The sequence below is a fragment of the Bubalus kerabau genome, chromosome 6 (genome assembly GCF_029407905.1).
Source record: "Bubalus kerabau isolate K-KA32 ecotype Philippines breed swamp buffalo chromosome 6, PCC_UOA_SB_1v2, whole genome shotgun sequence".
Taxonomy (NCBI): Eukaryota; Metazoa; Chordata; class Mammalia; order Artiodactyla; family Bovidae; genus Bubalus; species Bubalus kerabau.
In genome coordinates this window covers 101,929,761-101,945,902 of record NC_073629.1, presented here as the reverse complement: position 1 = coordinate 101,945,902, position 16,142 = coordinate 101,929,761, and the positions used below count along the sequence as shown (strand labels likewise).

Below are 16,142 nucleotides of genomic sequence, written 5' to 3'. Positions count from 1 at the left end.
AGGTTCCTATGCAATGTTGCTCTTTACAGCATCGGACTTTACTTCCATCACCAGTCACATCCACAACTGGGTGTTGTTTGACTCTCTCATTGTCTCCTAGTTTATCTTTCTGCTTCCATTCTGGGCCCCTGCAGTCCATTCCCCTACTACAGTCACTATCATTTTTAAAACATAAATTAGGCAACATCACTCCTTAGCTTCCCATTGCACCTGGCCTGAACTATATACTTGCCATGGCTTGCAGAGCCCTAGGCCTTGAATTGATGGTCAGCTTCTCAAATTTCAAGTGTCATCTCAGATGTCACTTCTGAAAGAGGCCTTCCAACCACTCTCTCTAAGCTTCCCCATGCCTTCCCACCATCCCTCTAGGTCTTTCTCCATCATCTTACATCATAGCATTTATCTCCTTCGAAAATGACCTCATTTATTTGTTTATTGTCTGTCCTCTGTTAGAAAGTCCATTCCAGAAGAGCTGAGACTTCATCTTCTTTGTTCACTGTTGTATCCCTAATGCCTAAAGGGTACTGGCAAGAGTAAGCTCTTAAATATTTGTTGAACTGAATAAATTGAGATGACTGAATTGTGTATACCTTAATTTGTACTAACAGTCATGATAAAGGGAATAGAATTTGAAATACCCAGTTTTTTCAGCCTAAATGGCTACATGGAGGCTGTATGTCTTAAGTGACTCTTTCTGAGCATTCTTAGGAACAAGGCACACGGTTCAGAAGAGGAAAAAGAGAAGGAAGGTAGGAAATGGTAAGATTCTCAAGCAGAGGATGGGTATTCTGGTTACCTACTGTGAAGAGGAACTAAAAAGCCTCTTGATGAAAGTGAAAGTGGAGAGTGAAAAAGTTGGCTTAAATTTCAACATTCAGAAAACGAAGATCATGGCATCTGGTCCCATCACTTCATGGGAAATAGATGGGGAAACAGTGGAAACAGTGTCAGACTTTATTTTTTTGGGCTCCAAAATCACTGCAGATGGTGACTGCAGCCATGAAATTAAAAGATGCTTAGTCCTTGAAAGGAAAGTTATGACCAACCTAGATAGCATATTTAAAAGCAGAGACAATACTTGGCCAACAAAGGTCCATCTAGTCAAGGCTATGGTTTTTCCAGTGGTCATGTATGGATGTGAGAGTTGGACTGTGAAGAAGGGTTGATGCTTTTGAACTGTGGTGTTGGAGAAGACTCTTGAGAGTCCCTCGGACTGCAAGGAGATCCAACCAGTCCATTCTGAAGGAGATCAGTCCTGGGTGTTCTTTGGAAGGAATGATGCTAAAGCTGAAACTCCAGTACTTTGGCCACTTCATGCGAAGAGTTGACTCATTGGAAAATACTCTGGTGCTGGGAGGGATTAGGGGCAGGAGGAGAAGGGGATGACAGAGGACGAGATGGATGGATGGCATCACTGACTCAATGGACATGAGTCTGAGTGAACTCCGGGAGTTGGTGATGGATAAGGAGGCCTGGCGTGCTTTGATTCGTGGGTTCACAAAGAGTCGGACACAACTGAGCAACTGAACTGAACTGAACTTCTTATAACAAGCCACCCCAATTTTAGTGTCATAAAACGATCACTATTTTATTGTCACATATTATGTAGGTCAGGAATTCGAAGGTGATTCATAATTTATCTCTGCTCCATGATATCCAGGGCCTCAGCTGAAAGACAACGGAGGCCACAACAGGAACTAGAGTGAAGCTAGTGACCATCACTGCTTTTTCCTTTTCTCTCAGGCTCCAATATGGCTCCATGTGGCACTCTTACTGACACTGCGTTTTTTTTTGTTGTTTGTTTGTTTTTATTTTTGGTTGCACTGGGTTTTCATTGTGTTGGACTTCCCTTGTGGCTCAGATGGTAAAGCGTCTGCCTACAATGCAGGAAACCCGGGTTCGATCCCTGGGTCGGGAAGATCCTCTGGAGAAGGAAATGGCAATCCACTCCAGTACTCTTGCCTGGAAAATCCCATGGATGGAGGAGCGTGGTAGGCTACAGCCCATGGGGTTGCAAAGAGTCGGACACGACTGAGCGACTTCACTTGCACCTGGGCTTGGGTCTTCGTTGCTGCACGCAGTTTTCTCTAGTTGCAGCAAACGGGAGTCTTCGTTGCAGTTGTGCAGGCTTCTCATTGAGGCGACTTCTCTTGTTTCGGAGCACAAGTGTTCGGCACATAGGCTTCAGCAGTTGCGGCTGGTGGGTTCTAGAGCACAGGCTCAGTAGTTGTGGCACAAGGACTTGGTTGCTCTGCAGCATGTGGAATCTTCCCAGACCAGGGATTGAACCTGTGTCCCCTACATTAGCAGGTGGATTCTCACCCACTGTACCACCAGAGAAACCCTTACCGATTCTGTTCTTATATAACATTTTGATAGGTTATTCATCATAAATTGTTTTGCTTTTTTTTTTTTTTTTTTGGCTGCACTGGGTCTTCACTGAAGTTTGCAGGCTTCTCACTGTGGAGGCTTTTCTTGTTGCTGAGCACAAGTTCTGGAGCACAGGGGCTCAGTCATTGTGGCTTGTGGGCCTCTCTAGTTGCAATTTGAGGAGTTAGTGCTCCTCAGCTTTGTGGGATCTTAGTTCCTTGATCAGGGATCAACCCCTCGTCCCCTGCATTGGGAGGCGGATTCTCAACCACTGGACAACCAGGGAAGCCCCTTGCTCTCATTTTTTAATTGTATTAAAAAGTATCTTTCTTGATTACTGGGTTTTGGCCCCTCCCTTCAATTTTGCAGCACAGCAGATGCCTCACTTGCCTTGCCCTAGTCCCAGCCTTGAGCTGCACCAGCAGACTGGGGCTTGTGCTGGGTCCTGAAGGTGGGACTCAGAGCTGGGCCTGTGCCCTGCAGCACACCTTCACGTGGCCTCTCCCTGTAGCTCTGTGGCTTAGGCTTCTCTGATCTCAGTGGCCAGATTCCCAGAGGGGGCAGCCTGAGCAAGCTTCCAAGACATTCTAGACCAAAGCTGCATAGCATTTCTTGACCTAGCTTCATAAGTCACATAGCGTCACTTCCTGCCCAGACTCAAGGGAAGCAAGCAGCTTCTACCTCTTGATGGGAGGAGGATCAAATAATTTTATGACCAAGGTTTAAAATGACTGCAGTGGGACGTGTGGCACCTGGGGCACATGTGTGGTGCTGGCTCTATGTCTGTCTAGGTGAGATAAGATTCTCTTTCTTCCTCTTTCTTCCCTTTCTCAACATTCTCATGCAGTTTCCTGAAATATGTCTGTCTGTCTGAGCTGGATTTTGTAACATTATGTCTCCCCCACAGCCATGCAGGGGCCCCGGGAGGAGCTGTGGTTCAGGGAGCCCCATGAGCCCCGTCTTGAAGGTCGTGGGGAATGCCTTGCCCTTCCAGGTTCTTACAAAGAGTGGAAGAGGAAACCTGGGACCAAGTCATGGCTTTCTGGTCCCCACTGCAGCAGATTCTGATTGTCCATTCTCATCTGTTATTCACTTTCTCATAGAAATAACCAGGGGAAAAGTTCTGACACCTACATCTGCTAATTTCTGAGGATTTTTTTCCCCATAGAATTAAGATTTTAGAATTTTTTAAAATAATGATCCCATTCAACCTAAAAGAGTCAAAATTAAAATTAAGGGGGGACTTCTCTAAAGTGGTCCTGCCTGGAATTTATCTCCATTTATAATGACTCTGAAGTGAAAAATGGCAGTTTCCTCCCAGGGAGGATTGCTATTCCAGGAATTAGTGGCAGATGGGGACTTAATCATCACTCACTGGTCTCCCTCCCTGAAGAAGAGAAATGTCAAAGTCACAAACTTTTTTGGAAGGAGAAATTAATTCTGTTGGGAATCTGAAATATATATTTGTGTGGGTAAATATATTAGTATCTGTTACAAATAAATTATCATCTTAGGATCATAAAAATTACTATGTATGACTTAATAAGAAACTGACCCATCACTGTAAATTAATTTGCCAAATGTATGCTTACCCAAAAATCAACTGGCCAGATGACCAATTTGCTGAGTGCCCAGTTCACCAAATCACCAACTTACTGAAAATATGTTTACTTTAAATATTTAAAGTATAAGGACTTGCCTGGTAGTCCAGTAGTTAAGAACCTGCCTTCCAATACAGGGAACACAGGTTCGATCCCTGGTTGGGGAACTAAGATCCCACATGCCATGGGGCAACGAAGCTCAAGCATCAAAACTAGAGAGGCCCAAGCACCACAATGAAGACCCAGGGCAGTCAAAAATAAAAAAGTTAAAGTGTATAGCAGCTCCTCTTGGTTGTATTGGTAGGGCCTAAGAGAGCTGGGAGGAGCCAGAACTTCTGAGTTTGCAGAAGTTCTGCCCCTCCATACCCACTTCCTACCCTTCATTGGCCCCCTTCTCTGGCCCTTGCGCTCCCTTTCTCTGCTGAACCCCCTCCCATCCCCTCTTTTCTCAAGGATGGGCAGTCTCGGCCATATATCATGGTGACTTCCAGCAAGTTCTCTCATCAGGTCTCCCCTCCTTGCTCCTACCCACTGCCACCACAGCCTCAGAGAGCTCAGGCAAAGACAAATGAAGATTCCTTAAAATTGCTGCCATGAAGGCAACATGAAAGATGTTATATTCAAACTTTGCAGAAATCCACAAAAGCTGTTAAATCAATCCATCTATATTCATTACCTATTGCTTATATAATAAATCACCCTAAAATCCAGTAGCTAAAAAAAAAAGATGAACATTTATTATCTCCTAGTTTTTGTGGATCAGAAATCTGGGAGCAGCTTAACTGAGTGGTTCTGGCTCAAGGTGTGTCATATGGTTGCAGTCAGGCGGTCAGCTTGGGCTATCATCATCCAAAGGTGTGACCAGGCCTGGAGGACCCACTGCCAGGATGGCTCACTTACTCACTTGGCAAGCTAGTGCCGGCTGTCAGCAGGAAGCCTCTGTTCTTCACCACGTGGATCTTGCTATAGGGCTGCTTGAGTGTTCTGACAACGTGTCAGCTGGCTTCTCCTGGAGCAAGTGATCCAAGAGACAGCAGAGAGGAAGCTCCAGTATCTTTTATAATCTAATTTCTGAAGCTGCATATGTCACTTCTGTTTTACTCTCTTCATTGGAAGGCAGTCACTAAGCTGACCCCACACACAAGGGGAGGAGAGAATTGGGCTTCACCTCTTGAAAGGAAACATACTGAAAACTTTGTGGACATATTTCTTTTTGGTCCGCACCTTGCAGTAAGCGAGATTTTAGTGAAAGTCGTTCCGTCGTTCTGTTTAGTGAGTCGTTCCGTTCAGTCGTGTCCGACTTTTGCGACCCCATGGAGTGTAGCCCACCAGGCTCCTCTGTAAGTGGGATTTCCCGGGCAAGAATACTGAAGTGGTTAGCCATTCTGCAGCGCAACCATTCCGCAGCGCTACTGGAAAGGGAAGCAAAGCTCTGTATGGATGGCACTGAGGTGGACTTCTTAAGTGTGACCAGTAGGTGGCAGTCTTGCCTGGGTGTGAAGAAAAGGACAGGACACTGGTTTTCGCCAGCTGTAGGAGTAAAGACTTCACTTTCACTTTTTACTTAAACGCATTGGAGAAGGAAATGGCAACCCACTCCAGTGTTCTTGCCTGGTGAATCCCAGGGACGGGGGAGCCTGGTGGGCTGCCGTCTATGGGGTCGCACTGAGTCGGACACGACTGAAGCGACTTAGCAGCAGCAGCAGCAGCAGCAGCAGCAGCAGGAGCAAAGAATTGTAAAAACTAACTTCATCAGAGCTGAGAGCACTGGAAACGGCTGCCTGACAGAGCCACAATTACCAGATGCAGTGCCATTTCTGAGACACATGAACGTGAAGCCTGCGGCTACAGCTCTATCTCCTCTTCACTGAGATCCCCCGGGGAAGTCTTTGTTCTGGGTTTCTGCATCTATCAGACAGGTGATCACAGAGCTTGCTTTCGGTGCTGACAGGCTATGGGCTCTGTGGTTCCTCTTTGGATTGGAGGAATCCTTCCCCTTGCACTGCAGTTTCCTTCAAGCGTTGGTGGCATGCTCCTTGCATGTTTTGTTTACTGGGTCTCAGTCAATGCCAGCGCTGTAGTTGAGAGGTACCCAATGCGTTACTTGTCAAACTAATGGGCATGGGCCCTGCAGAGCTGCTTCTCAGCCTCTCTGGGCATGAGCTCTCAATTCCAAACCCTCCTGATCCCATCCTCCTCCCTGAGGACTCTGATCCCTTCCTTCCCAGACCCACACTGTCCTGGCTTCCTCCTTTCTCTCTGGACACTACTTCTTAGCCTTTCATACATTCCTGTTCTTCCACCAGTCCCTTAGGTATTGGTTTCTTTTTCTCCTAGGAGTCAATCCCAGGTCGTCTTCTCTTCTTTTCTTTTTGGTTCTGTGGCACCTCACCCACTCCCGTGGTTTTAATTACCATGTATAATGATAGAAATAATAGCTCTTGGAGCAGGAAATGACAACCCACTCCAGTATTCTTGCCTGGGCAATCTCATGGACAGAGAAGCCTCGCAGGCTATAGAAGGGCCTTTTTTAAAAGGTTGCAAAAGAGTTGGACACAATATAGTGACTAAACAAAAACAACAAAGTTTAATTAAAGTGAGTTACAAGCATGCTGACACTAAATATGTTGCTTTTCATGGCAAAGTTCTTTTGGTACATATTTACATTTCAAATATACAAAGGTAAAACAATCCAGTAAGCTTAGATTCAAGGGAACATCTCCTGGTCAGAAGGTAATCATTTCAGTCTCATTTTATGCACATGAGGGGTTTGAGTATGATGGGCGAGTAGCCCCCTAAAAAAAAAAAAAGAAGGAAATAATAATAGCTCACAAATAGATGGGGGAAAAGTGGAAACAGTAACAGATTTAACTTTCTTGGGTTCCAAAATCACTGTGGATGGTGAGTGCAGCCATGAAATTAACAGATGCCTGCTCTTTGGAAGAAAAGCTATGACAAACCTAGATAGCATATTAAAAAGCAGAGACATCACTCTGCCAACAAAGGTTCATACCATCAAAGCTATGGTTTTTCCAGTAGTCATGTATGGATGTGAGAGTTGGACCATAAAGAAAGCTGAATGCCGAAGAATTGATGCTTTTGAATTGTGGTGTTGGAGAAAACTCTCAAGAGTCCCTTGGACAGCAAAGAGATCAAACAAGTCAGTCCTAAAGGAAATCAACCCTGAATATTCACTGGAAGGACTGATGCTGAAGCTGAAGTTCCAGTACTTTGACCAACTGATGCGAAGACCCGACTCATTGGAAAAGACCCTGCTGCTGGGAAAGATTGAAGGCAAAAGGAGAAGGGGACAACAGAGGGTGAGATAGTTGGATGGCATCACTGACTCAATGGACATGAGTTTAAGCCAACTCTGGGAGATAATGAAGGACAGGGAAGCCGGGCATGCTGCAGTCCACGGGGTCCCAAAGAGTCAAGACGACTTAGAGACTGAACAACAATGATGCCTTTAGATAGAGTTATTGACTATATGCTAAGTACTGCTCTAGCTCTTTCCTCATTGAGTCCTCAAAACAAGCTGATGAGGCAGGCATCACTATTACTTTGGTTTTGTGGTTGAGGGTCAGAGTGGCTGGGTGGCTGCTGTGCAGCTGAAATCTCTCTCCTGAGCCTGAGGACCTGACCCTCACATTCACTTGCCTTCTAGACATCTCCCCTTGGATGTCACTGACCATGTTCAGAATTAGAATCCTGATATTCCTACTCCAAATCTTTCATTCTCTGAGGTCCCAGTCTCAGCAAAACAAGCACCCAATCAACCCAGGCTAGACATGTGGGTAATCATCTCCTCTTGCTTCCCACCTTCAACCAACTTCTAACAAGACCAGTCAACTCTAATTCAGTATCATTCAGATCTGCTCCCCCTTCTCCATTCTGTCTCCACTGCTGTAATTCAAGTCTTTGTATTTCTCACATCTACACTGACCTCCATCTCTCCCTCATGGTGCCCACACAGTCTCTTTTCCTGGTCCTCCACCAAAGAGGATGCAGTGGGGCTTAGTTTAATGGAGAAGAATATGAGTTTTGGAATCCAACAGAGTTATTTCACTGGGGCAAGCTTGTCAATATTTCTGAGTCTTCAGTCTTCTCTGAAATGAAAAATGAGAAAACATCTGCTCTATAGGGTGGTGGGTGCATGCAAAGCCTCCAAAAGCTGAGGATGGCTTGTCTTAGCTCTACCACCCATCTCACAGCCTTGGCTCTCACTCAATGATCTAGCACCCTGTGTGCCAGCCACACCTCCCAGCTTGCCTGGCCACCAGGGTGGCACACACTATCCAACATGGCACCCGCCACATTCTTCCTTCCTTCTTGTCTCCTCATGGCCTTGCTAGTTCACTGCCACCTTCTCCACCCCCTCAACATGCCCTCACACCAGCCCAGCTGTTCCCATGGCTCTGTTAACACATCATAAATGCCAGTTTCTTTACTGGTACTCCCCATTGAACTGTCATCCCTGAGGGCAGGGATTGTATCTTAGGCCTCCTGATAACCCTAGCACAGGTATCTGGCACAGAGAAGATGTTCAAGAAGTGTTTTGTTAGATGAATGAATCAACCAGTGAATAAATCCACGGCAGCTTCAGTTTAGGCCAGTTGGATGTTGTCAGCACCATAGGCTTCAGGCAAAGCTGCCAAAGGTCTCCTGTTCCTTCTGCTTTCTGAATGAGTCTGATACAATGAGTAATTAGCACAGGGTATAGAGTTGTAACTGGCTGTGGTTCTTTAGGAGACATTTGGGCAGGAACTAGCACTTCCACTTTGGGTGTACACAGTGACAGCTGTGAAATTTAAAACAATCAAAAGTGATTCAGTAAATAAAATTTTATTTTGTAAAGGATCTACATGCATAATCAAGGAGCAGCTACTTAATCAATTAAGCCTCAAGCATTGGTGTAAAGTGAACAGACAGAACCAGATGTTTGTCTCCTGAAGTGCTTGGTCCCACGTGGGTGGAGAATGCCATTGTTGGTCAGGGAAACGTCACTGAAATATCTTCATCTATTCATTTTTACCCTGAATGTTCACCGAATCACTTCCTGATGCAGGAAGAACTCTCTGAGGTACAGGGAGACAGTTTTTCCAGGGCATCCTGGCACTAAGGTGCCACCAGCTCGTGCCTGACAAGTACCCAGCTAGTACTAAGAGCTGTGCTGTAGCTGACCAGGCCCCTGTAGTCAGATATAAGGAGGAAATAACTACTCAGACCCCCAAAACCAAGCAGCACTAATTCAAGAAAAAGGAAGAAAAGGTTTCATGACCAAACAATAAAAGAACAAGTGAGAAAGACTTGGGGATTGTGGCACTAGGCTAGAGCTGTCAAGTATCCAGAGGCATGCCAGGCTTCATTTTTGTCCAAGTGGAAAAGTATTTGGGGGAATCCAGGGAGGCTCAGTGTGCTGGTGGCTTTCCCTTCACACGGTTGCTATCTCTGATCCTAAATTAGAACCATACCTGAGTAATCAGAGGTTGGAGTGAAGCCTAGCTGGGATTGCAAGGGCTTCTTCAGTAGAACTGGATGCAAGAGAAAGTGCAGAAGCAGTGGCCAGCTGTTTCTGAATCAGGTTGGCCCACAAGGGAAAAGGGCTGCCCCAGAAGGCCTGCCCCCAGACTGTCAAGAACTGGAAGAGGTAGCACCAGACATCCTTGAGAATTTTACTCCTGGGAGGATAATTCTTTGATTCTGTGATTGGGAAAAACAGGCTGAGACCAAGTAAGGTTTATTCCAACAATGCAAGGCTGGTTTGATATCCCAAAATCAACCAATTTACTCTACCAAGTTAACAGGCTAAAGAAGAAAAATCACATTATTAGATCAATCAGTGCAGAAAATGCATGTGACAAAATTCAACACTCATTTGTAATTAAAAATTCTCAGAAAAATAGGACTAGAGAAGAGCTTCCCTGGGTATTCCCTGGCAGGACAGTGGTTAGGACTCCACACTTTCATTTCCAAGGGCCTGGGTTTAATTCCTGGTTGGGGAACTAAGATCCTGCAAGCCACATGGCATGACCGAAAAAAAAAGGGGGGAGGGAAGAGAGAGAGAGAAGAACTTCCCAACTTGATAAAAGGCATCTACCAGGAAAAAAAAAAATCTACAGCTAACATTATACTTAATAAAGAAAGACTGAATGCTTTCCCTGGAAATTCAGGAACAGAGCAGTATGTCTGCTAAAGGATTACTTCTAGCAAAAGAAAAATAATCCTAGGAGACAATTCCCATAGAGACAGGTCTTTGACATTTCTGCATATACTGTAAATGACATACTTAATGCTCTTCATTCCAGACTACATTTTCAAGGATGTTTGTTTGGCAAACAGCTTTGGAAAATATAGTTTCCCCCTTTATAGCAAAGGGCAGGCATGCTTGCTGACTACTATATAGCATTCAAGTTCTCTGAAATCAGGATTCCTCTTTGTAATGAAATCCATCTGTGTTACTTCCATGCTATATGAGGGCAAAGGGAACTGATACAAAAAAAAAAAAAAAGAAAACCCATAATATCAATACTAAGAATTTAAAAGGTGACATCGTTATAGATGGTACATTCATTAAAATGATTTTTAATGATATAATGAAAACTTCTTTCAATATGTTTGAAAATTTAGATGAAAACAGCTAGAAAATAAAATTTACTAAAACAGACTTAGAAGTAGAAAACCCAAATAGCCCTCTAGCTGTTAAAGAAAATTAATCAGTAATTAATTTTTCCATAGGATCAGAAGCTTCAGAGAATTCTATCAAACATTCAACAAAAAAATTTCTAGGTTTACACAAATTCTTCCAAAGATTAGAAAAAGATAGTACATCTTTTCCAAAATTCTCTTTTACAGATTTTCCTGGAGGAGTGGCCATAGTACAGAAATAGATAGCAGTCTTGGAGAGTTATAATCAGTTAAGAAAACAAATGTAGCTAAGTGTACTCTGGTTTCTCTTCAGATGATTTATCTTTTACTCTTTACTAAAGATTTCCTGGAGAGGAAAGTGTGGGAGGTTGCCTTATTTCTCATCCAAAAGGGAAAGTTTCCAATGTTTCATCTATTAGGTATGACGCTTGTTATAGCTTTCTATAGATAGCTCTTATCAGATTGAGATTTAATTTTGTCAAACTTTTTTTTTTCTATGAAGATGATATATGTGCTTTCCCAGATGGCATGTTATTCTTTTTACATACTGCTGGATTCAATTTGCTAATATTTTGTGAAGAATTTTTGCACCTATGTTCACAAGTAAGCGTGCTATATAATTTCTGTAGAAAAAAAGAAAAGTAAAAAAGTCGCTCAGTTGTGTCTGACTCTGCGACCCTATGGATTATACAGTCCATGAAATTCTCCAGGCCAGAGTACTAGAGTTGGTAGCCTGTCCCTTCTCCAGCGAATCTGCCCAACCCAGGAATTGAACTGGGGTCTCCTGCATTGCAGGCGGATTCTTTACCAACTGAGCTATCAGGGAAACCCAATAATTTCTGTAGAGCCTCACTTAACAGCTGGGGCAGGGAACCAGACAGCCTATTTCCCAACCTAGAGCTTAAACTTGAAACTGCCTTCTAATGCAAGTTGGTCCTACCTTCTACTTTTCAGAACCTACTTGTATTTCTACACATCAGGAATTGTTGTTGTTCAGTTGCTGAGTCCGACTCTTTTGTGACTCCATGGACTATGTAGCCCACCAGGCTCCTCTGTCCACGGGATTTTCCAGGCAAGAGAATTTCCTTTTCCAGGAGATTTTACCCACCCAGGGACTGAAACTGTCTCCTTGGCAGGGAGATTCCTTACCGCTCAGCTACCTAGGAAGTCCACAAAGTCTACATATTTAGCTTCAAATAAGTAAAACCTCAAAAGATCACACCACCAGTCTCAATCGTTCTTCTTCACAGAAGTCTTTGCTAAGACACAAAAGGTAACCAGAAGAGAAAGTGAACCACGAAAGCATGTATTTCTCTACCATCAGTGCTCATTCTCCCAGATACTCCCTTATGACCTGTGGTGCCTTTGCACCTACCAACAAAAGTCTTTCTTCCATTGTAGAGAATTATCCCTAAATATGTTCTTACTTCCCTGGTAACTGTCAGTAAAGAATCCGCCTCCAATGCAGGAATCAGCCTGCAATGCAGGAGACCCGGGTTCCATTCCTGGGTCCGGAAGATTCCCCTGGAGAAGGAAATGGCACCCTACTCCAGTATTCTTCCCTGGAAAATCCCACGGACAGAGAAGCCTGGCGGGCTCCAGTCCACGGGGTCGCAAGAGTCGGACACGACTTAGCGACTAAACCATCACCATCACCATGTCCTTACTGGGTAAGATGTCCTAACAAGAAAATAAAACGGGTAACTTTAGTTATTAAAACATAATATAACGTTGCATTTTGATATGCAAATAAGCTAATCAGGGAAACAACTTTGCCCCTCGGAGTAAGTGAAGAGAGAGACTGGTGGCACTGACTCTCAAGCTGAGGGAGAGCGCCTTTCTGTCTTCCACGCCGCAAGCCGCGCCGCACCCCACCCCACCCGCCGTGTTTATCCCGTGTACCACCGCATTACCATCCAGCTCTGTCTTCCTCTGGTTCCTCCTTCTTACAAAAATATTCCGCCCTCCGCCATCTTCCCAGGTATTCCCACAGCCCACGGACCCAGTTTACAGCCCTTGTCACCAAACCGGTCTGGGGCACAGTAGGCTTCCTATGCAGATTGGCCGAAAGGCTGAGTTAAAGCTGGAATGACTGGGAAGTAGCTGCAGAAAATCCCCTCAATAAAGTCTAGTCCCCTTCCTCCTTCCTAACCCAATCTTTCCCTCCTTTTTCCACCACTTCCTAGCTGTGGTACCCTAAGCAAGTGCTTTACCCCTCTGTGCCTCATCCCCTCAAATGTAAAATGGGGATTACAATTGTACTGATGCAAAGCGGACCTCGTCGGTCCCGATACCGGCAGCGGGATACCGAGAGCGCTCAGCACAGAGCCTGGGCAAACAAGGCCTCGACCAGGGTTCGTCAGAAACTCCAAGTTTCTCTAAACTTCTGTCAGCCTTGTCTCTTTTCTCATTTTCTGCCACACATCCCCAGCCACCTGCTCAGTCTCCTTCTCACCCCCTGTCTTTCCCCATCCTGTCTCCCTCTGAAGACCCGACCCCTCCCTCCGCCACAAAACCTACTAGATTCCTCAAAGGCGGAAGGCAGCCCTGCCTCTGCGCGGCCTTCAGCTTTTTCAGCCTCTAAGCCTCAAAGCCTTCCTCTTCCCGCTCTAGCTGCTTCTGTGAATCCCGGGAGACCTCGGCCCCCTCCTCCCTCTCCTCTTTAACCCCCAGTTCCAGGAGGGCAGGGCCAGCTGTCCCCACGCCTGGCACATTGTTGGCCAGAAAGAGGTGCTACGAAAGGTCGATAAAGAAGGGGGAGGGTGCTTCCTTGCCGGGGTGGGAAGTGGAGCGGCCGGCCTCTCCAGCGCCTCTGCCTTCCCCAGCCATCGAGCTGATCAAGGACCTGGTCAACTACGACGTGTGCCCAGCGCTGCTCAAGGGCCTCGTAGCGCTACTCATACCGTCCTTCAAGGAGACCAGCAAACTGCAGTCCCAGATCGTCAGCGGTAGGGATCCGCTCCGATTAGGGGGTGGCCACCGGCGGGGCAGGAGGGAGAAGCAGGTTCCTCCCAGTCTCACGGCCACCCCCTCCTCTAGACTCGTCGGTCCTCGAGCTCACCGCCCACCTGCCGCTGTTTTTGCAGCAGGCCGCGGCCGCCAAGGCCATCGGGTAAGCGGGCCGCAGGTGGTGGGCGGATGCGGCAAGCCGGGCTAAGCGCTGCCCGCGCGCTGGGGAAGGGCTCCGGCCGCCCAAGGGTCCCACCCTACCACCGCAGCCCGAATCCCACCCCCACCCCCAACCACTCCACCCCCGCCCAGGGTCCTGGCGCGCCACAACACGACCCTGGCCGAGGAGATGCTGCACCTGAGAGTGGTACACAGCCTGATGGCCGCCATGGGCAACACGGATCACAGCAACAGCCAGCGGCAGGCCAGCCTCACGCTGGAGGTGCGCGGGGCGGCGGGGCGGCGGGCGGGCACTGCGCGCGAGCGCTGCAGTCACTCCCCACCCCCGCCCGCCCACCGCAGTACTTCGTGCAGCTGTTCCCGGTGGTGGAGGAGCACGTTCGCAAGACCATGGGCGAGGAACTCTACAAGCTCTTCCTAGTAAGTGGGACAAAACAGTGGCCCTGCGCCTGCCGCAGCTCACGCCCTCCCCCCACCCCCATGGACACCCCACACAAGATCTGGCTGGGGCGGGCGACAGAAGGGACTGCCCTGCTTGGGCTTCGCCACCTGGCACTCTTCCGTTCCCTTTCCGGCCCATCCTGTCAGGCTAAGAGCCTGACTGCAGCCTGCAGCCTCCCTCTGCCCACGCCCAACTCCAAGTCCAGGCTGCCTTGGCATCTAGCCAGGTTTCCCTTGCTTCTGTCCCCAGAGCAATGCCGAGAATCTGTACATGAATATAGATAGCATTCAGGCGGACATCTTGGCGGCCAACAAAGTCAATGTCACCAGAGGTGAGTGGGGAGCCAGGGGGCCTGGGCCAGAGGGGCAGCGGCACCCAGTCTCAGGCTCATCTCCTGCCTCCAGTGCTGCACCTCAGCGGCCTCTCCTACAGCAACATGAGCTTTTACTTTGGGCATCCTAATGAGGATCAGGTGGCCTACATTACACACTTCCGGAAGGAGGACGTGGAAGAAAAGGAGTAAGAGGAGGAAAAAGGCGCCTCGGGGGCAAGCCAGGAAGCCAAGGCTGTGTGGCGGGGAAGCCTGGCAGAAGGGAGGAGTCACAGCCAAGCTCCTGTTGACTCCTCTTGGCCTCGGTGGGAAGCTGGGGGTTCTGCCTTCCAGTGGGGGAGAGAGCGAGCCTGCTGGGAAGTCTTCAATAAACAAGTCTTGCTGTCTGTCTGGTGTCCATGTGTGGAGGGTAGAGGGAGATCCAGTGAGAGCTGTGATGATGGACAAGTGTGCCTCTGCTCATCAAGGAAAAAAGCTGGTCAGAAGGGAAGGACCACCAACCTCCTAGAAGATTCAAGGAAGTAGTGTGAGGAGTGGGCCTCACCTCCAGTCCCTACTGGCCCCTGCACTCTCACCTCCAGGACACCACACCCACCTGGGTTCGCTCCTGCTGCTCTGGTTGCTTTCGTTCATTCTCTTTGCTGATTGATCATGCATGCAGGCTCAGTCATGTCCAACTCTTTTCGATCCCATGACCTGTAGTCCATGCCAGGTTCCTCTTTCCATGGGATTACCCAGGCAAGAATACTGGAGAGGGTTGCCATTTCCTCCTCCAGGAGATCTTCCCAACCCAGGGATTGAACCCAAGTGGATTCTTTACCACTGAGCCACCTGGGAAGCATTTTTATGGATTCCTCATTTTCAACCCATCTTCCTTCAAGGTGCAGGGAGGCAGGACTTTGACCTTGAGCCTCTTCTCTATATTTATACCCTGGTGATTCCATCATTTTATTTTTTTAACTTGTATTTATGTATTTATTTTTAATTTAATTTTTTGGGGCCATGTCATGAGGCATTCCCTGACCAGGGTTAGAACCCGTGCCTCCTGCAGTAGAAGCATGGAATCTTAACCACTGGACTGCCTGGGAAGTCCCTCTATCACTTTAAATACCACTTATATACAATGACTCCCATATTTCTCTTTCCAGCTAAACATTTCCACCTCATTTTGTTGTCAACGAAAAATTTAATCAGTAGATCTAAGAAGAAATGGAAAGTTTTATTCTAGCCAAACTGAGGATTATAAACTGGGGACAGCCTCTCAGAAAGCTCTGAGAACTGTTCTGCTTGTTAGAGGTAAAAGCTCAGTTATATAAGTTTTTGAGACTGCTGCTAAGTCGCTTCAGTCGTGTCCGACTCTATGCGACCCCATAGACGGCAGCCCACCAGGCTCCCCCGTCCCTGGGATTCTCCAGGCAAGAACACTGGAGTGGGTTGCCATTTCCTTCTCCAGTGCAGGAAAGTGAAAAGTGCAAGTGAAGTCGCTCAGTCGTGTCCGACTCTTCGAGACCCCATGGACTGCAGCCTACCAGGCTCCTCCATCCATGGGATTTTCCAGGCAAGAGTACTGGAGTGGGGTGCCATCGCCTTCTCCTTTTGAGATAGAAGGCTCAAATTGAAT

The 16,142-nt window shown here is 47.1% G+C and overlaps 1 protein-coding gene across 1 annotated transcript in view; it reads left to right on the top strand.

Annotated features, from left to right (window-relative positions):
* Positions 1 to 14,907, top strand: part of ARMH1 (armadillo like helical domain containing 1) — a 60,719-nt gene extending 45,812 nt beyond the window's left edge. Inside the window, exons 8-13 of the mRNA XM_055586979.1 lie at positions 13,445 to 13,567; positions 13,659 to 13,731; positions 13,881 to 14,010; positions 14,091 to 14,168; positions 14,440 to 14,521; positions 14,595 to 14,907. Coding sequence (XP_055442954.1) covers positions 13,445 to 13,567; positions 13,659 to 13,731; positions 13,881 to 14,010; positions 14,091 to 14,168; positions 14,440 to 14,521; positions 14,595 to 14,713 — 605 coding nt within the window. The 3' untranslated portion in view covers positions 14,714 to 14,907. The remainder of the gene's footprint in view (positions 1 to 13,444; positions 13,568 to 13,658; positions 13,732 to 13,880; positions 14,011 to 14,090; positions 14,169 to 14,439; positions 14,522 to 14,594) is intronic.
* Positions 14,908 to 16,142: the final 1,235 nt, after the last annotated feature.